We start from the raw sequence: 23092 nt of genomic DNA, 5'->3' as shown, positions 1-23092 counted from the left end.
TAATATCAGCTGATAATTTAGGTATTGCTAAATTATGCTCACCATTAACCGGGAATGAAACCAGACTTGTCAGAAAAAAAAACATATTCATTTTCTTATTTAGATAACTACAATGTGATTTTCCTTTGGAGTTCAATATATGTTTTTGTTATTAATGTTTGTTAAAATGAAGTTTTCATAAGGAATAATACCCACTCAACTCATTGAGCAGCCCTCCGTTTGCTTCGAGTTCTGGTGATGAAATATTCAAACATCGCCAATTTCTATTTGCTGAGTATTTGCATGGTTTTATTTTCAAAGTTGAAACAATATATGCACCTCTAAATGACAATGATGGTCGCTAGAGAACAAAGCTTTACGACAGAAGAAATGATATCAGTTTTCCAATTGTGAACTTTTCATTTCTATGATATATCAAAATTCCAGCAGCGCCTGCATATGGAGTATATGTCTCCCATTTGATACAATATTTCAGTGTTTGAGTTTCCTATCATGATTTCCTTGGGTGAGGATTGTTTCTTACAATGAAGCTCCTACCTGTAAATCAAAGGTTCCGAGTTGTAAAGTATATCTTCATGCAACATACAGTAAAACAGTCCATCTGAAAAGTGTCCAAGACGAGCTGCACTTACCGACAATGAATCTCTGTTGGAAGGAAATTAAATGACCATTGTTCTACATAAAGTTGGTTTTTATTATGTACATTCATCAGGTACGCAATGAATGAATGTTTTGAAAGAAGTTTCATTAAAAAAATTTTGCTAATTAATATTTAGCAAACAATCAATCAATTAATCCATCACTAGTCATTAAAAAGTAAATAATAATTGCAATCTTCCAATTCAAAAGAGAAGCGAAAGATACCAAAGGAATATTCAATTTCTAAACTCATAAGTCGAAAACAAACTGACAATGCCATGACAAAAAAAAAAACGAAAAACGACGAAAAGACAAACAACAGTACACAAAACACAACATAGAAAATTAACACGAACCACACAAAAAAAACCAGGGATGATCTCAGGTGCTTCTTACGGGTAAGTAGATCCTGCTCCACAAGTGACACCCGTCGTGTTGCTCAACATCTATGTATGTTTTAAGTCGAGGCAAATCTGGTGACAATTATTAAGTAATATATGCATAAGGAGGGTGTCTCATCTAATTAAAAGCCTTTAAAAACCGAACGTGTCACTAAAATGTTATCAAGCGCCTATTAAGTTTGATATACCTGGTTAATATATCGCCAATGTTGAGAAATATATATTTAAAGGAAGACAGACAGAGTATCAGAACGACAGGATAGCTCATAGCTACGAAAACTATTTGCTCGGAAATAACCAAACTAATTGCATGTAATCGCTACGTATAACACTAAATGGTGATTACGTTTAGAGCTTTAACAAAAGATATTATTTAAAACTTCATACATCCTAATTCCACACGGTTTCGTCAAATTTCGAGATTTGAGCCCGTGGTCGAAACAAATCCAGGGGAACACAGCCATACTAGTACTCCTTTGTATAATAAAACTTGTTATCCATCGCTAACATCGACTCACTCAAATGCTATTTTTTTTATAATATGAATAGACAAACATGACACAACTATGATCAGAGATCAAAGTTAAATTTTCAATAGTTAAAAGGATAGAGAAAATTTTATCAGTTTAAATACGCTCGGTCTATGCCATTAGTATTGTTTTATAAACTTTACCCGAACACACAAGAATGATAATCAAATGGAACTCGTCCTCAATACAGTGTTCATATACTTTGCATAAACGATCTACTACAGGTACACTTAGAAAACGACCAGTCTCAATATCAAATGAATGTGAAGAAAGTCTTATTTTTGTAATAGCCTTCCGGTATAAAGGAGGAATATATTTAGACAAGTAATATTGTAAATTTAGGTTTGTGATGATATTTCAGTAAACAATACTACAATATACAAGGTGATAGGACGTGCCGCTGGAATAGGTCACCTTTTCAAACTTGAAAACATATGAATAGGTCGGGAAAACTATCAGAAATATATGTTAAGGTCAATAAAGATCCTATAACTTCTTCGTCTGTCATCTTTCTTGGTGTTCCCGGCTGTGATTTTATCAACCAATTTTCTCTCTTTTGGCACTTTGGTATTCCACTTTAACATTACACGCCACATAAAACCCAAACAATATGGGAAAAGGTAACATTTTTACCTACGCAATATATGAAAAGGTATACATTTTTAAAATCTAAATTATATGAAAAGGGTGGGGTAACAGAACCCCAGCGGCACCCCCTATCAATTAAGTATTGAAGGCCCCCCAGGGCAGTTTACGTTTCACTATCAAGGAAATTCGTCCCAGCTCAAAATACACCAGAGCAGTATTGGTTGATTGCTTCACTCCGAGTAATCTTTATAAAAACATAAATAGACTTTTTCGATTTCAGTCTGCTTTGGAAAATACCCAGACTTCACATGCATAAGTTAAAACACTACCAACGTAAATATCAAAAAGCGACTACAGAGTATGTATGTTCAGATGACAGTTTCTGCAATTAGAAAGCAGTGCAAACATCATTTTTTTCCTTTGTTCAGCAAGTTTCTTTTGTGCATTTGTAAATTTCCCATTGAAGTTTAAAATAAATCCTATATAACAAAACTTGTCTACTATTTCTATCCTTTTGCCGTTGTAAAACCGTTTTCGTCTTCTCTAATAATACCCCCGTTACAAAATATACCTTTTTTTGTCTTATCAATATTTACAGTTAAATCGAAATTTGTTGAGTATGAATCTAAAGAATCAAACATGAATTGTAGATCTTCCAGTGACTCCGCAAATAACACCATATATCGTCTGCATACATCAATAAGAAGATACTGAGATCTTGCATATCCGTTTTTGAAAAAAAAATAATTTCGCAATCATTAACGTATAATCAGAATAATATCGGCGATACAACATCTCCCTGTGGGAGACCGACCTTATTTTAAAAAAAAATCGGAATACGATCCATTGAATCTTACACAAGCCTTTGTCGATTCATACATTGGACGCAAAGTGTTTAACAATTTTTCACAATTGAATCTCAAAGGAGTAGGGAAACTGATAACTCCCTATAGCTCTTCATAAGTTTCGGGGCTTATACATTCTCGACTTTTTAATTTTTGGATTAGAGCATTCCTGGTGAAATAAAATCCAGAAAATAGCTTCAGACGCATACAATTTATCAAGGGTAATTTTCATATTTTAACACCACATATGAAATACTGAAATGATGTAAGAAAAAGTTTAAAGTTTAATTCGTACTTAAAAAGCAATTATGATTCATATATTTATGTACTTTCATTGCTTTTAACAAGTTCCTAAACTTCTATCAAAGAACTTAACATTAACTTTTGTAATAAAACATATTAAAAAATAGTGGAATTAACTATTTTTGGAGTGTAAATATTTTTTAAGACGTTTTAGGTAAATTTTGGCCATTTTGATTCGGTTGACAGTCAAGTTTGACCTATCAACTCTTTACACTACACTTCCACACAACCTTTATAATTTAATGGTCGTTTGAAAAATCTGATTGCAAATTTATTTGCTGCAACTCATTTAAAGCCTTCATCTCTAACGAGAAAGATAAATATGCTAGTAAGATATACTTACTGGATGTTTGATGAGATGATTGAAGCTGTAAAATTTCACCTGGACAACATTTATGTACTTTTCGGCAATAAAGTTTAGGTTGTAGGTATTCCTATGCGCTTGCTTTTGTATTGTTATGAATCACAATTTATGACCAAACTCAGTAAAGACCCGTCTTAATTGCATTTAATTGATAAATTCAACAACACTTACCCTTATCTTTATGATATTTTTTCGTTAAGAATTTTCTAAATCTACTGCCGAAATTTACGCAAAGAAACTTTCTTTAAATAAATTGAATATAAACGATAATAATAACTTTCATTTCCTAGATTTACACGTGAAACTTTACACTGAAATTTACTACTAAAGGGACGCTCTTTCGTTCCCTAATGTTAATTTTCCTTTTTTAAACTAGCTTTCAGTACTAGTTCTGTACTTTGTGTCTTTTGTGTTTTTGTTAATGTGTTTATGTGCTATGAATCGGTCTGATGAGTTTACCCTTTTCAAACTGATTTTTATAGATTGTTCTTAAGTCGTACTGTCACACTACTGCCTCAGATTAGGAGAAGGGTTTGTCGCCAGCAAACATGTTTAAACCCGCCACATTCTGTATTTGCCTGTCTCAAGCCAGGAGCCTGTAATTCAGTGGTTGTCGTTTGTTTCTGAATATCTTTTTTTTCGTTTATTTTTTGTACATAAATCAAGCCGTTAATTTTCTCTTTTGAATCATTTAACATTTGTCATTTCGGAGCCTTTAATAGCTTACTATGCAGAATGGGTTTTGCTCATTGTTAAAGGCCGTACGGTGACCTATAATTGTTAACTTCTATGTCATTTGGTCTCTGGAAGAGAGTTGTCTATTTTGGCAATCATACCACACCTTTTAATTTTTATATTTCGCAAGAACCTGATACATTATTTCTAGTTCATTGATATACCAATGAAAAGCGGAAGTTTCCATTCTATTTAAGAGCCATTACTTATGTCTCTTTCAAAGATACGTACAGATGTAAGAATACGCGTACATGGCATATAATTTTGGTACGATAGACGCGCCTACATAATACTTATTAGCGGCGCTCAAATCAAAATATTTAGAAAGCAAAATCAAATACGAAGCTGAAGAGCCTTTAAACCCGAACATTAAAAAAAATGTACCAATAGAAACAAGTAGATGTGACATGAGTGCCAATGAGACAACTCTTCATCCAAGTCACAATGTGTAAACAGTAAACAATTATAGGTCAAAGTACGGCCTTCAACACGGAGCCTTGGCTCACACCGAACAGCAAGCTATAAAAGGCATCAAAATGACTAGCGTAAAACAATTCAAACAGGAAAACCAACGGTCCAATCTATGTAAAAAGCAAGAAACAGTTATGAACCACATGAACAAACGACAAAATGGATATGGCAATATATGACAGGAGGTAGAAAAACCTTAGTATTTAGAATAATTCTCAAATTTTATAATTCATTTTAAAATTTTGCTTTGCAAGAAAAAAAAAATAACTGCTTAACCATAAAAGAGAGCCGAAAGATACCAAAAGGATATCCAAACTCATAGGTTGAAGACAAACAACTGACAACGTCATGGGGGAAAAACAATGAACAACGACGAAAAGACAAACAACACTTCACAAAACACAACATAGAATACTAAAGACTGAGCGACACATGCAAACGCCATCAAAAACCGAGGGTCTTTAGTTTTTTATGTAGTGTTTTGTAATCTGTTGTTTATCTTTTAGTTTTTTTCTTTTTTGCCATGATTTTGTCGGTGTCTCTTTGACTAATTTGATCCTCCATTTAGGTTTCTTCCGTCTATTTTTTTTTTAATCTTAAAATTGTTATTATCAAAAGGAATAAAACTTCTTTTTGAAAATTCACAATAGAAGAAGACTGATCACCAGCACATTCAAACGCTATAAGATTTTATTGTCATGAGCAAGAACATGTATAATTAATGGAAATAAGCTGAAGTTACATAGAAAATACTTTTTTGAAATATCTGTTAAACAAAGCGATAATAAAAGGGGGGTCATCCTTCACCCCCAACAACTTTAGTTTGACAGGTCTCATTTTTACACTATCGTCTATTGTGAATATTAACATTTGTGAATCTGGAGGAATTGATATCGTTTGTTCATTTTAACGTGTTTTTTTCCAATTTGAAGCTATTAAACGAAGAGTTTCAAGTGGTGAAGTTGAAATGATCCCTTTTACGGACTCCAACACGAGTTGCATGGTCGACTGTTATTGAAAATGTGTTTCACAGATGACGACGGATATGTTCCGATTGTCGTAACCACAATCCCGTCATTATTTCCCCCGAATGTGACCTACCGAATTAGACTTGGTTTGTACTTACATGAGCATCACGACGGATGCCACAAGTGGAGCAGGATCTGCTTACCCTTCCGGAGCACTTGAGATCTTCCCCGGTTTTTGGTGGGGGTCGTGTTGCTCAGTCTTCAGTTTTCTGTGTTTTGTTTTGTGTGTTGTTGTTTGTCTTTTGTTTTTTTTGTTTTTTTGTTTTGTTTTGCCATGGCGTTGTCAGTTTTTTTTTATTTATGAGTTTGAATGTCCCTTTGGTATCTTTCGTCTCTCTTGAAATGATAAATGCCGGTTTTTGGAATTTATTTTTATCTTATCAATTTTATTGACTTCTGTCACTAAATAGATTTAGTAAATACATAATTTAATGATTTGATTTAATTCCTTATTCTTCAAATAAAATTGAGAATAGATTAAAATTATATATTTCCAAACGAGACAATTTCTTGAAGTTGTAGACTCGGGACATATAGCTTCGAATACAATATAGACGTTCGTCAATTGTTACAAACCGCATGCTGCCCTTATGTACTATCGGTTATCGAGTCTCTTTGCATTGCATTAGATATAGTTGATTGTAAAGCATAAAATTTTTAACATCATTGTGTAAATAAAATGTGACTCCAATGATTGAATATTTATTTTTAAAACAGTGCTTGTATTTTATCCCGTCTTTCAATTTAAGATACCATTTCTCAATTGAACTGCAAATCACTCTTTCGTTTCTGTATCTGAAATAAAGTTTATACAAGAAAATAAATTTTATTATATGTTTTTGTTTTTAATTTAAGTCCTATATCTTCCCTACTAAATATTTTTTGAGAAAACTGTTATACCGGTATTCAATTTACTACCAGAGCAATATGAAAGTTAATCAAGAAATCATAGAAACTAACTTGAATAAGCCCACATTGCTTTTCTTGGAAAAAAAACCTTCATAAGGTATACCATTTTTAAAAGGGAGAAAGCATGAAAAAGACTGGAAAGAATCAGAAACAACTATCAATAACTAATTTATAAGCTTAACATGTTTAAATGATTTCTTACCTCCATTACATATCATATCCTTATTCTTCAAAATATCAATGATGTTATCATGGCCATTCTTCTCCGCATACATAAGAGCTGTCCATCCATATATATCATATTTGCTCATGTCACAATCATTGCTGATAAGAAATGAGACAAAACGCTCTCGCTCAGATTCAACTGCACTCCCTGTCCTTTTTGATTTCCGGTTTCTCAGACATGTTTCGATTAGTGGTGTATTACCGAAGTAATTTATACAGTTTACCCCTGCACCTTTTGAAATTAGATCTGTAGCCAGTTGAAATCTATCTCTCCGTATTGCTTGAAATAAAGCACCAGTCCTGTCATTTTCATCATCTTTTGAAAATCCTGCTCCCATTTTACTCTGCTAGTCGATCGGATAAAAATCATGAAACCCCAGAGAACTGTACTTGTTCTCGAATTGGTTTGAAATATTCCTTTGGAGTTTAATAAACCTTTTAATATATGATTTGTTTGTTCATATAAAGGTCATATTCAGCACCTTTGATTTATTTTACCTCATTTAAAGACGTAATTTTAGTAGCATACGACATTATCGAAAGAACGTACGCATAAGGATGGGTTAGGTGTGATATTTGTAAGAAATTCTTATGGTTATTACCAACATCAAGGAAATAAGAAAATCGACACACGGGTAATTTAAATTAGAAAAAAGTCAGATATGGCGACAATATTTGCCAACATCAGACCAGACTTAAAACCACAAACAAATTGGTACTGTTAATGTTATTAAAGCTTAAGCACCTATGTTTTAACCAGTATATATCTCCCTTCGTTTGCACAATGCATTTTTTGCAATCAAACCATTGTCATCTGCTATATTGGTAGGCAACTTTTCTTTCAATTAAAGTAATTCTTTGATTAACCGAAACAACATGTTAAAAAACTCAAATTAACCAATATAGTTTAAATGACAAAATATTTCTAAACGAAAATATGGCAAAATATGGGATCAGATATTTATAGAATAATTCTATAGTAAATGGCAAGGATTTTAGAAATATCTAAATACTCTGGTTTTGTTAATTCCATGTAAAAGCTCTATATGTAATATAAACTTAATTCATATGGAGAAATTTGCACCACTTTCGTAGTGTTTGCTTATACAATGGTGCAAATATGGTTCACTATATAAGTGGTCTTGTATTTTGATTCGATATTTTTATCTACTGCTAATAAGATTTTTCATTCTTGATGTGAAAATTCAAAATAAGGAGCATGCTTAAACAACATACATGAATAAAAATAAAGTAGATCTGAAGGAAACGTCAATGCGGAAGTAACCCGATGATTTACAAACAACCAAATGGCAGATCTAGAGGGCAATATATAATCTTCAACAATAGAAAGGTTATCTTTATAATAACTATGAGTATCAACATATAATAACATACAACAGCTGACAAGGCTCCAAAATGTTTTAGCACCTTCAATTTATTTGAAGTTATTTAATTATTGACAGAAGACAAATGCCATTATCGAGATAAAGGGCTAATTAGGATGGGCTTGGTGTGATATTTTCAAGTAAATACGAAATCATAGGTTAAGAGTGAATATTCTTACGGTTATTACCAATATCAAGGAGCTAGAAAATCGACGTCAGGCTATTTAAAATCGGAATAAATAAGTCAAATTTTATGACGTCCATGTGTCAACACCAGATTAGTTTTAGTTTTCTATGTAATGTTTTGTTGACTTGAATGTCTTTTCGTCGTTTTTTCCATGGTTTTGAATGTTCTCTTGGTAACGACGCCACTTTTTTGAGGTATATTGTAATTAAAAAGATTTTTTCTAAATTCTTCATTAATAATACATTCAAAGTATGTTGAATTCGTTCGTATTCTAGGATGTTGCAATGTTTTATAAACCATGGAGAATTTTTTTTTATCAGTTTCTGTTGTTTAACACTAACCGCTAATTCAAAATTGACAAAGAAAAAAAATGTATTTACAAAAATCCCGAACTCCAAGGTAAATTCATAAACGGGTGAAGACCATAAAACATGACAAGACCAAACGCTCGACTATACCAACCAACCGAACGAACGGAAAACAACAGTCATATTCCTGAGCTGGAACATACATTTTCTGAAGAAATTGGTTTGTTAAACCTGGTTTTATAGCTAGTTCACCCCTAAGTTGGATGACAGTTGTTTAAAGTTCAGTTATATTGACAAAATTGGGTGAGCAACCCAAATAGACATAATACTTAAACGTGACAATAATTTTCCCCGATAAAAGAGGGACGAAAGATACCAGAGGGACAGTCAAACTCATAGATCGAAAACAAACTGACAACGCCATGGCCAAAAACGAAAAGACAAACAGACAAATAATAGTACAGATGACACAACATAGAAAACTAAAGACTAAGCAACACGAACCCCACCAAAAACTGGGGGTGATCTCAGGTGCTCCGGAAGGCTCCACACGTGTTGCTTATGTTATTACAAGTCCGGTAAATAGTCTAATTCGGTAGGTCACATTCGTGAAAAGGGAAGGGTATTGTAGTAACGACATAAGGAACATATCCGATATCATCTGTGAAACGGTTATTCCATAACGGTCAACCAACTCGTGATGGCGTCCGTAAAATTTACGAAGGGATGATTTCAACTTCACCATTTGGAACTCTGATAAAGTACACATTAAGCAAAATATGAATACAAGGATGAACAAAACTAAAACAATACTATAAAAATATCATGCGTAGGAATCGTACCTCTTGACCCACCCGCATCAGGAACGTTAAAAGCCAAATTCTGGAAAGCTGGATGCTCAAATACCAAGTCACGTCAAGAGTCATGCGACTAAAAGGGAATAATAGTATAAAGTAGAAAAGCAACTATAAAGTACTAGCAAATAAAATGATCCAAAATGTCTATGTTTAAAGTTGTTGATTTGTAAGAATGGTTCTAGATTATAGCTTTTATACACTTCGTTAAACAATTGTTTGCTATAATTTTGTTATAATTTGTCATTTAATCATTACATTAAGTTTCATAAAAAGATTCCAGAAAATTTTGGACATCAGTCTAATATTTTGCTTTTTATTAATTGTACAAGTCAGCAAGAAAAAGACCACAGTTGGATCCCAGGAAGCTAACGAATAAAGAAAATTAAGACTGAGGGCCGGTAGTCCTTTAAAATAAATTTGAATATTTCCAACAAAAATATAATTTTATGGTTTACAATGTATATGCACTTTTTCATCTGTTTGTTCTTGTCTGTCTGCAAGTCAATGACCAAGGGGGAAAAGGGATTTTCAATACAGTAAAGTAAAGTTTATCACAATCCTTTATGGCTATCTTCATGTATATGCATACAGTCAAAAATCCAATGTCTAGAGTGTCATATGCATCCAACATGACATCAGAGACTACCGTTGCTTACTCCGTATCAGTGCCTCTTTAAGACAGATTTTTATATAGACTTCGTTTTTATATAACTATTTTTATTGTTATGATGGATTTGAATTTGGCCGTGTTTGTCCACATATTCCATTGATCGGGTGCAAGTTAATTTTTTTCCAAATGCAGTTGCTTTTTCTAAATATAGCTTATATTTAGAGGGCTTCATCCCTTAAACTTTGCGAACAAAGGCACAGTGAATTTAAATCCATAAAAGCGCTTTTGGAAGCATGAAATTTGTAGAGTTCTTTCAATTAATTATTTTCGATTTTAAATTTTTAAAATCTTTAATAATCTTTGCAAACTTGGATAAATACTATTGAAAGTAACAGGTTATCACTTCAGGTTTTTTAGTATATGCTCTCAATAAATAGAGATGCAATTGTGGGGTATAGTTTTATGATACGCGAATTTTATATTTGAATCGATAAGAAAACTACAATTACGATCAAGGATCAATGTTAATTTTCCAATTGTTAAAAGGATAGATAAAATGTTCTCAAAAATATATATGAGTAGTAACTTTTAATGTTATTTATTTTTTATTTTTGTGCACATGGCGATATTTTCCTTTGATATCAAACGGCGCTGGACACTTAAATAAAATTATTTTACAGACTATTAAACATTGTCTTCAAGTCAAATTGGATCTCAAAGGAGTGGGATGACTGATAACTTTATATCCTGTCATCCCCATAAAAGAGAGGCAAAAGATACCGAAGGCTTGATCAAACCAATAAGTAGAAAACTAGCTGACAATGTCATGGCAAAAAAACACCACAGTAAACTAAAAACTAAGCAACACGAATTTCACCAAAATCCGGGAGGGATCTCATGTGCTTCGGAAGCTTAAACACATCCTGATTCACATGTGGAACCCGCCGTGCTGCTCATTTAAGTACAAATCCGGTGATAAGTCTAATTTGGTATGTCACATTTTAGGAAAAGAGGATTAAATTGAAGTTATTGTACGGAATGACGTCTCTGGGTGGAAGTTGTAGTAAAGATTGGCTTGATTCTCCCCTAAAACATCATAAAGATTTCTAGAACAGAATTTCCAAATGAAAACATTTGGAACCATAACAAAAGATAAGTATAAATTATGTCGCTTGTTTGTTTTCTCTAATTAAGAATTTTTAAGTTACATGTTTGTGATAACACACACTCGTTTATCAGTGGTGAGTGCGTCGTTACTGACATGATTTTTAATAACACACTTTCTTAAAGTGCGACTCTCCTTACAGACATCTTCTTATTTTCATATGAGTCGGAGTTCCTTTAGACAATTGCCAAAAACGAGAAGATCAAAGAAGCCAGACCATTTAATTTCATATTCAGGTATATTGATGATGTTCTTTCCATTAATAATCCAAACTTTTCTTATTGGGTTCCATTAATATATTACCAGAACTAGAACACGGCTTTCTCCGCCTCCGTTTTAGATTTATACCTCGTATTTGACATAAGCGGTCATCTAAGTACCAGAATCTATGACAAACGAGACGATTTTAATTTTGAAATTATCAATTTCCCCCACCTTAGCATCAATATACCAACTTCACCTACATATGGGATATACATTTCCCAACTCTTTCGGTATTCAAGAGCTTGCAGCTGCTACTCAGACTTTATAAACCGTCACCAATGTCGTTAGTGAGCCGAAAGTTGATGAACCAGGGTTATGTCAAAGAACGTCTCGTCCTTTTTCTAAAAAAAGTTCATCGGAAGATACCTAAACCTTGTTGATAAATATTCCGTATCGACTTCACAAATAATACATGATGGTCTTGAAGTAGAGATTCTAGGTACTGACGTTGACGTTGTTTATCATCTTAATTACGTGTTATAGTGTTTCTTTTATTTGTGTTTGTATATTTTCAATTTTTACTGTGGGTATTACATTTTGGGTAATATATTTTTGGCATGGCTCGGTATTTATATATCCCGTCATTGTGTTATTGTGCTATGGTCATTTTTGTATTCTTGTCTTTTATTTTTGCTTATGTGTTTTGTCTATAGAGTGTCTATATGCCATTTTGTTTTTCTTTTCTGAAATATTTATTTGTTTTTATAGTGATTAAGATTATAATACAATGTTGACTGCTGTACTCCAATTTTTGACATTTTTACCTATTATGTCTGTTTGCTTTGCTCACACATTGTTGTCAATGTAATGGAATTCTGTGCGATTGTCATACAAGTGAGAGGTTTAGCTAGCGTTTAAACCACCATGAGATGCCTGTACCAAGTCAGGAATATGACAGTTGCTTTCCATTCGTTTGATGTTTTGATTTTGCCATTTGATAAAGGACTTACCATTATGAATTTTCCTTGGAGTTCGGTATTTTTGTTATTTTGCTTTTAAATTGTCCGGGTAAAATTAGATTTAAAAAATTAGTATGAAATAAAGGTTCCAAAACCCTCACGTAAAATCATTCTTGGCTCCCTTTTTCATGTTTTTGGTGAAATAGCTCTTCACATGTTTTGGATCTTATACATTATCAACTTTCTAGCATTTGAAGGTAAATCCAGAAAAGTGTTTCGGACGCATACACTTTATTTAGAGTTATTCTCATAATTTAACACACTGAAATTATGTAGGATTAGTTTGAATTATAACTTAAAAAGCAATTATAATTCATATATTTATGGACTTTCGCAGGAACCCAATACATTATTTCTAGTTCATTGATATGGTTTCGTTTTATTTAGTAGCCATTTCTTTTGGCCCATTCACAGATGAAAAATACATGTACAGTGCATATACATTTTTGGTACACAAGACGCCTCTACATAAGACCAATCAGTGCCGCTCGAAGCAAAATATTTAGAAGGCAAAATCAAATACGAAGGTGAGGAGCATTTAAACCTGAAATGTTATGTCAAATATGGATATGGTAATCCATGCTAGGGGATAGACAATCAGTGTTTCGAATAATGAAAACTTTGGAAGTCGAAGACAAACAACTCACAACGTCATGCTAAAAAAAAACACGAGCGACGACTGAAAGACAAACAACTGACAACGTCATGGCAAAAAAACGAACAACGACTAAAAGACAAAAAGACAAACCACACTTAACAAAACATAGAATACTAATGACTGATCGACACAAATGCCATCAACCGAGGGTCTTTTATTTTTCATGTAGTGATTTGGAAACTGTTGTTTGCCTTTTCGCTTTTTTTTTCTTTATTGTCAAGATTTTGTCGGTGTCCCATTGATCCTCATTTTTTGGGGGTCTTTTTCTGTTTATCTTAAAAGAGGTATTTTCAACAGGAATAAAACATCTTTTTGAATTTCTTTTTATTTAAAGTAGACAGCTAGCACATGTTAAGGCTGTAATATTGTATTGGCATGATCAAGAACACGTTTTATTAGGGGAAATAAGCTCTCATAGAAAATGCTATTTTTGAAATATCTCTTAAGCAAAGAGATAATAAAGGGATCATCCCCCACTCCAACGACTTTAGTTTAACAGGTCTCGTTTTTACACTGGCGTCTATTGCGAATATTAACCTTTATGAATCTGGAAGGATGTATATCATTTGTTTATTTAATCGTTTGATCATTTGAAATGATAAATGTCGGTTTTTGAAAATTTATGTTTTACAGATCAATAGTATTGACTTCTGTTACTGGATAAACAAGTAAATTCTCGAAGGGTTAAAATTGGCCCTAAGATTTTGATGATTTTTTAATCAGGCCAAAATAGTACAAAATTTCACATAGAAATAGTTGTGATATTACTATCAATACAAAATAACTTCATGTTGGCACACCTCATTAAAAGTTATGATGTATTGACTCTGAAAGTATGCATTATTTGTGTTGTAACGTTCAATAGTTCTTAACAGTTTTTAGCATAATTTACTTTGGCCACCACCCATGATCCAGATGGTTTTTATGTCTAGGGATTCGATATCATCATTGGCAACAACTTTTGGTTACAGAACATATTGGATCCAAGACTGCGGCCAAATTTTCCTCGAGATTTTAGGTCCGAAAAATGCACAAAATCATCGTATTTTGACAATATATCCAAAATGTGCTGATATTGAAGCCAAGAATGTACTCTTATGAAGAGATTTATTTTAAAAAGGAAGTTAGGCTTTTGAAATAATTCCATTTAAGAACCAAATTATGGCCATTTTGAAATTATATGATAAAGTTGAAATTCAAGGCCATATTTGGCATAAAGGGAACCTTGTCCTTTAGTATACAAATAATTTGATGATAAGATTTGATTTGATTTAGTATTACTTCAAAATTTCCATTTCCAAACGAGACCATTTCTTGAAGTAATTGTCTAGACTGGGGGAATTATGCCTCGAATACAATATAGACGTTTGTCTATTGTTACAGACCGCATGCTGCCTTTTATATGCACTAACGTTTTTCACAGAAACTAACTTGAGAAGCCAAAACTATTCTGATGTTCAGTAGTTATCGTTTGTTGATGTGGTTCATAAGGGCCCTTTGTAGCTTGCTGTTCGGTGTGAGCCAATGGTCCGTGTTGAAGACCGTACTTTGACCTATAATGGTTTACTTTATAAATTTTGACTTGGATGGAGAGTTGTCTCATTGGCACTCATACCACATCTTCTAATATCTATCTACTAACGGTTATGGAGGCTCCTTGCATTGTATTAGATATAGGTAATTGTAAAGCGTACCAATTTTAACATCATTGTGTAAATAAATTGTGACTTCAATGATTAAAAATTTATTTTGAAAACAGTATTGATATTTTATCCCGTCTTTCAGTTTAAGATACCGCTTCTCCATTGGAAGACTGCTACTCACTCTTTAGTTTCTGTATCTGAAATAAAGTATATACAAGAAAATTAATTTTATGACATAAATATTTTTTTAATTCAAGTCCTATGTTCCTTACTAAATAATATTTTAGAGAAAATTTGCTATGTCCATTTTACCACCAGAGCAATATGAAAGTTACATTCTCAATTTTCACAGAAACTAACTCGAGAAGCCAAAATTGCTTTTCTTGAAAATTCTTCATAAATTTTATCATTTGAAAAAAAAGAGAGAAAGTATAAAAAAAAATGAAGCACAAATAACTATCAATAACTAATTTATTAGCTTAAATATTAAGAATTCTTACCGTCACTACACATTATATCCTTTTTCTCCAAAATATCAATGATGTTATCATGGCCATTCTTCTCGGCATACATAAGAGCTGTCCATCCATATATATCATATTTGCTCATGTCACAATCATTGCTGATAAGGAATGAGACAAAACGTTCTCGGTCAGATTCAACTGCCCTCCCTGTCCTGTTTGATGTCCGGTTGTTTCGACATGTTTGTATAAGTGGTGTATTACCAAAGTTATTCATACAGTTTACCCCTGCACCTTTTGAGATTAGTTCTGTAGCCAGCTGAAATCGATCTCTCCGTATTGCCTGAAATAAAGCACCAGTCCTGTCATTTTCATCATCTTTTGAAAATCCTGCTCCCATTTTACAATGCTAGTCAGATAAAAATATTGAAACCTAAGAGAACTGTTCTTGTCCTCGAGTCAGTTTGAAATATTGCTTTGGATTTAAAAGATTTTTTTTTTAAATATGCTTTGTTTGATCATGTAAAAGATTATTTTTAGCACCTTCATTTTATTTTACGTCATAACCAAACTATCATTAACGAAATGACTGACTTATAGGATGGGCGAGGTGTGATTTTTCAAGAAAATACCAAATCATAGGTGGGTGAATAAATAAATAAATAAATTAAGAAAAAAAGTGATAATTCTTATGGTTATTACCAATATTTAGAAATTCAGAATATTGACGTCAGGATATTTAACATCGAAATAATTTAGATATTTTGACTTATATGTTAACACCAAATCAGTTTTAGTTTTCTATGTAATGTTTTGGTTGTCTTTTCGTTGTTTTTTCCATGCCGTTGTCAGTTTTTCTTCGACTTATGCGTTTTGAATGTCCTCTTGCTGTCCATGGTGAAACATGTGAAATCACATACTACAGTATTAGACACAAATTATGAAAATTAATAACACTTGTAAAATCGATTAAGTCATAATGATATAATAAGATATATATATATTACAATTGATTTTGTTAATTAAAAGATGCTTCTATCAAATGCCACTTCTGATCCATTTTTACTCTTTGTGCAGGGGTTAAGAAACATACAGAGTATTTTTCTACATTAATCCAATACTTTGAATATTCTTTCCCACCATATTTTGTGGGCAATATGTTCTTAGATCTACATTTGTATATATAGTATTTAAATAGCAACAAAATATCATTTACTGTTTCAATGTTGACAAAATCCTCAGACACACCTAAAATTACTTCTTTTGCGCTAAAAGGCAAGAAAATGTCATAATTTCTAATCCGGTCTATTATGAATAGCCAGAAATTTTGTATAACATTACACTCCCAAAAATGTGAAAAATTTGTTTCTCTGATTTCTAAACAAAATGTAAATAGTTCAGTTTCTTTGAATTTACATTTCAATAAAAACAAATTACATTGTAGAATCCTATGAACAATCTTAAAGTGGAATGTTTTTGAAAACGAATTTCTGGTTATATATATATATATTCCAAAATAATTGGGACCCAGCAGTCAAGACTGTGAAAAAACTCATCAAAAACATACAGCCACAAAAGATTTAAACATTCAAACAAACATACAAATAAAAACGGAAAAGACACCAACAAAAAAAGGTTTTTGTAGTTGATAGAACATACAGTATAGGAAATCATAATTTCATATACACTTTCCCGATAGAGTAAGAATTAAGCAAAATATAAATTTAAGGGTTGACAAAATTAAAAACAAACCTTTAAAACCTCATGCGTTCGAATCGTGTCTCTGAACCCACCCGTGTCAAGAACGTCCGAAGCCAAAAACCGGATAGCTGGATGCAAAAATATCGTCAAGTGTCATACGACCAAAAGGAAAATAATAGTCGTAAGTATGGTTCAAATTTAAAGCTTTCATATACCTGTATCTTGGCATTGCACACGGTCATGTTTTCTCTGACTGTTAATGACGTCTTCACTGACTGTTAATGACGTCTTCACACTAAATCCATTGGATGTTGGATATGTACTGATTGATATTTTAGTCTTAGATGCATGATTTTTTTATTAGTTGTTATTGGCTTTGAACTAGCTGTCATAACTGCGAGTATTCCCAGAGCTGTACTAGTGTCTTTTTGTTGTCGGGATGTATAAGTACCCTGCTATGTCCACTCTGTGTTTTTGTTAGATGTATTTTTGCTTTGGATCGATCTGATGAGTTAAGCCCTTTTCAACTGATTTTAATAGTTTGTTCTTATGTTGTACTGTTACACCACTTTCCCAGGTTAGGCGGAGGGTTGGCGCGCCTTCAAACTAGTTTAACCCCGCCACATTCTGTATGTGCCTGTCCCAAGTCAGGAGCCTATAATTCAGTGGTTGTCGTTTGTTGCTGTATATCATATTTGTTTTTCGTTCATTATTTTGTACATAAATCAGGCCGTTAGTTTTCTCGTTTGAATTGTTTTACATTTGTCATTTCGGGGCCTTTTAAAGCTGAGTATGCGGCATGGGTTTTACTCATTGTCGAAGGCCGGACGGTGACCTATAGTTGTTAATTTCTGTGTCATTTGGTCTCTTGTGGAGAGTTGTCTCATTGGCATTCATACCATATCTTCTTATTTTTATATTGTTTAACATTTGGAATTTGTTATACTTGTTTTATTAAATTTCTATATAATGTAATTTTTTTAAAATACCTTGTATATGTGCCTGGATTATGGTCAACAAATTCACCAAAATTTTATTAATGTTGTGATAGGACATCGGCTATATAGCGGAACGTGAAGTTTAATGGTGATATTAGCTTCCTTCATTCTTACTGAGAAGCTCTTGTATGAAGTAAACCTCATATGAAAGAAGGAACAAGTCGGCAAGAGGAGGAGCACAGTTGGTTCCCAGGATGACAACAAATAAGGCTCCTTAACACGCAAAAGTCATTAAGACTTAAGGCAAGGTAGTCCTTGAAAATATACTTGAATATTCAAAAAAATTAAATTGTATGGTTTACTTGTCTGTGTGTAACCCATTGTCCCATATGGTCATTAAAATATTTCAATGAAGCGAGGCAAAGTTTATTATAATCCTTTATGTATATCTTCATGGACCTGTTAGTCAAATGCGTTTTGTTAAAATATACTTTATCACTTTTTGGTCTTTTGGAAAATGTTGTTTGTGCTGTATTTAGACCTTTCTACCAAGAAATTTGTTTTGCATGCACACGTATAAAAATTGCGGTTTTTATCCAACGCAATCATAGGTTTGAACGTTGTTTTCAATTTAGACTTGTTCCTGTATATGTATATACAGTCAAACAGTCAATGTGTAGAGTGTCATCTGCATCCAAAATAACGTCCAAGACCTGCGCGTTCTATGTATTAATGCATCTTTTGGACAGACATAAAATAAACATTGAGCACTGAGATCTATATAGACTTTGTTTTTTATTTAATTTATTCTTATTGTTGTTTTCTTGTTTTATCTTTTTGTTTGTTAGTTTGTTTGGTTATTTTTTTATTTGCTGCGTTCGACCACGTATTCCATTTATCGGGTGCAAGTTGGATTGCTTCTTATATTAATTGATGCAGGTACGTTTTCTGCAAGATATTTGCCCCTGAATATATTGCAAAAAAAATCAATCAGTCTATCACCCTATTAATTAAAAAGTAAATTATAATTATTATTTGTAATCTTCTTAGTTAAATCATCATGTACAATAAGGGAAATGTCATTTTAGTCAGAAGTTTATAAACCCTCGCGAATAATGATATACAGATGCCCATCGTATAATATTGCATTTGTAGTTGTGTTATCTTATCAAAAAGACTTCATAAGTATGGAAAACTGATGTGATAGCTACGAAAATTGTTCGTAATTGTAGTAACTCTCTACTTATAACAATATACATAGCTTACATTAAGAGGGGCTTCATCCCATAAACTTCGCGAAAAAAAGGCACAGTGAACTGAGAAAAGAAATAGATACTTGATTTTCGCTTTTTGAGTCTTTTTACATCTTAGATAATTTTGGCAAACTTGAACGAGAAAGAGAAGATCAATACTATTTAAAGTGCGACAAGTGATTGTGTTTTGTTTTCAACCAATAAATAGAGTTGCAATTGTGGGTATATATTTATGATACCGAAACTCAGAAATACAAATAACCAAAAGTAATCTAGAGGTTAATGTATAGTTTTAAGCAATACACATGACTGTGTCAAGCTGTAAATTGTTCCGAGTCTAAATAAATTGTAAGAAAGATCTGCTATAAACACCAAATTCACTGAATAATAAAACATTAAGACATGTAACAACATGAACTGACGAGGATCTTTTTTTTTAACAGGCAAAAAAAAAACACTGTTCATATTGGATTATCTTCTGCTATCAGAATACATCTCAATTGAAAGTAAAATTTACAAAGACATTAAATGTATGCGAGATATTTTAGACATGGCTTTTAAATATTCGGCTTTGAGTTTTCATGATGAAGGTATATCCAGAAAAGCGCTTTGGACGCATGCACTTTGTAAAGTGTTATTTTCATTTTTGTAAGTCATATTTACAGCTTTATTTGGGATTTATAACAGATTTACCAGACAGGGATATGGAAATATTCGAGTTTCCCTTTCCCGGCCTTGTAAATCTGTTACAAATCCTAAACGATATAAAGATACGGTACATTAGATTATGTTATATACTTATTCATGATGATTTTTCACATGGTCCGTGCAAAAAGTCTTTGGGTTTATTTTTTCAACAAAATATTTGTGGATAATAAAAATATTCTTCGAACACGATGCTATCGAATTAACAATCGTCGGTTGATAAGCAAATTGATTTGACAAACACTAATATCAAACATAAAAATAAAGCCTGTTTTGGTTTTTTTTAATGCAAAGAGGTTTGGCCTCAAACTCGGTACGTTCCTTGAGATATATATCTACTTATTTTGGTTAATGCTCGGTTAACGGCGTCTTTAATGGTTGTCCTGAATGTGCATGGACATTAGGAAATCACTCACGTGTTTAAAAAATCATTTTATCAATATTGTCTTCAACAGCAATGTTTAGAAATCATTAGCATTTTGAGCGTCACTCGTGTCTTTTGTAATCGAAACGTGCGTCTGGCATACAAATTTATAAACCAAGTATATTTGAATAGTTTTTTTAAGGGCAGAGAGGAGGGGATTATTGCAAAATTCTCTAAAAATATCATCCAGAATTCTCTATATCTAAAATCCGCAAGGTTTCATCAACTTCCAGGATTTGCCCCGAAATAGGAAAACATTCAGGTGTAGATGCTAAAAATCAATTGTTCAAAGGTATTGATAAAAAAAACTGTGTAATTACTAGTAAGTGATCATTGTTAATTCCAAATTGATTGCAAGTATAGAGAAAATGTTCTTAAAATACATACAATTGACGGATTTCTTGCCGATGTTTTGTCAAATGACTGATGGCGCTTGGAAATACAGGATAATTTTAAAGACGACCATTAAACTGCAACTTTTTGTCAACACGTTCTACTTTGGGGGTCAGTATGAGGTGTCTGATAACTTCCTATCTTGCAATTCCCGTACGACTTTCACTGATTAGAAGTATAAGCTCTGTTTTTTTCGGATATAAGATTATTTCGTAACATTTGTTGAGGTCTCATACGTTATAGTTTAATTCTCCCGATTTGAAATACTGCAATGATGTATATTTTCCCTCAAAACTAAAAAGTTGTTTAATTATTGAAAAAAGCTACAATGGTTTATACATGTATGAATTTTCACAGGAACTTAATACCATTATTCATTTTATTGATAGATAGTTTTCATTTATTTAGGAGCCATTTCTTGTCGCAATTTAAAAGGGAATCTTCATATCTGATGGGTTAAGCCCTTTTCAACTGATTTTTATAGTTTGTTCTTATGTTGTCCCAGATAAGGTTGAGAGTTTGGCACCAGCAAACTAGTTTAACCCCGCCACATTCTGTATGTCTGTCCCAGATCAGGAGCCTGTAATTCAGTGGCTGTCGTTTGTTGCTGTGTATTATATTTGTTTTTCGTTCATTGTTTTCTACATAAATCAGGCTGTTAGTTTTCTCGTTTGAATTGTTTTACATTTGTCAGTTCGGGGCCTTTTATAGCTTATTATGCAGTATCGGTTTTGCTCATTGTCGAAGGCCGCACGGTGACCTATAGTTGTTAACTTCTATGTCATTTGGTCTCTGTTGGAGAGTTGTCTCATTGGCAATCATACCACATCTTCTTATTTCTAGATGTAAGAATATATATGCATACAAATCCTGCGCTTACAAAAATGCACATAAATATGCATACAAATCTACTATATAAAAATAAGGTGATGTGGTATGATTACCAATGAGACATCTATCCAGCGAAGTTCAAATGAAGTGGATGTAAACAATTATAGGCAACCGTATGGCCTTCAACAATGAGAAAAACCCATACTGTAAAGTCGGCTATAAAAGGTCCCGACATGAAAAATATGAAACAATTCAATTGAGAAAACTGCATTCATTTCAAAATTTTGCAAGTTAAAAAATAACTTCATGGGCTTATCAACGAGCATTTTTTTATCATTTCATTTATCATATGAGATGATAAAATGGGGTCATTTCCAAAGCACCATTAGTTTTACTGTCCTATATCAATATTTATCAATCCGATGTGTTTTTCATCGTTTGTTTACTTTTACGTGTTATCTTTTGTAATCATGAAATGCGGGAATTTTTATGTTGAATACTGCAACTTTTTGGTAATAAAGTTAACTGATGCAAAGGTAGATATATACATCGTATACGAATTTCTCTTGCTTTCTTTTATTGAATTAATTTCCTTTTACTTCTATTTTGGCCGTTTCCACTTAAGATAATTCCTCAAAATCTTATCAAGACTCGGGACATATATAGCACATAATATAGACATTGTCTATTAATGTATTGTTTTGTTACAGAACGCATGCTGCCCTTTATATGTACTTATGATTATTGAGTCTTGAATAAAATAGAGTTTGTTCAAAAACATATCAATGTGAGTATCATTCTTCAAATAAAATGTAAATCCAATGATCAAATATTTATTTTGAAAACTGTGCTGGTATTTTTTCCGGTCTTTCAGTTTAAAATACCACTTCCAAATTTGAATACAGCAACTCACTCTTGGTATCTAGTATCTGTACCTAAAATAAAGTATATACAAAAAAATAAATTGTATGCTATATTTTTTTTTTAATATCAGCCCTAAGTTCCCTAGTAAATCTTGCCTTCCCCGAAAAAAAATATGACAAAAATTGAATATTACTCAAAAATTGAATATTCAGTTTTGATAAATCTGTTAGGAGATATGTTCTTCGTAAATATTTAATTTAATTCTTTGAATTTCAATAGTATGAGGAATTTTCAGAACATATACTCGGGTGATTTCCTCAAAACCAATGCCTTGAAACACAATTATATCAAGTTATTTAGTCATTTGTAGATATTGTAATAAAACATTAAAAGAAGTTAACATTCATTATATATTTTAAGAAAATTACTTTGTTCACTTTACCACCAG

The 23092-nt window shown here is 32.4% G+C and overlaps 1 protein-coding gene across 1 annotated transcript; it reads right to left on the bottom strand.

Annotated features, from left to right (window-relative positions):
• Positions 1–15159: 15159 nt before the first annotated feature.
• LOC127719663 (uncharacterized) lies at positions 15160–15988 on the bottom strand. The gene is made up of 2 exons (XM_052225898.1): positions 15575–15988; positions 15160–15271 (listed from the first exon to the last, which is right to left on the bottom strand). The coding sequence occupies exons 1-2, from the start codon at positions 15933–15935 to the stop codon at positions 15252–15254; spliced, it is 381 nt and encodes a 126-aa protein (XP_052081858.1). The 5' UTR covers positions 15936–15988; the 3' UTR covers positions 15160–15251.
• Positions 15989–23092: the final 7104 nt, after the last annotated feature.

The sequence above is a fragment of the Mytilus californianus genome, unplaced genomic scaffold, assembly GCF_021869535.1.
Source record: "Mytilus californianus isolate M0D057914Y unplaced genomic scaffold, xbMytCali1.0.p SCAF_1, whole genome shotgun sequence".
In the NCBI taxonomy this organism is placed as follows: domain Eukaryota; kingdom Metazoa; phylum Mollusca; class Bivalvia; order Mytilida; family Mytilidae; genus Mytilus; species Mytilus californianus.
This window is presented reverse-complemented; position numbering and strand designations above follow the sequence as displayed.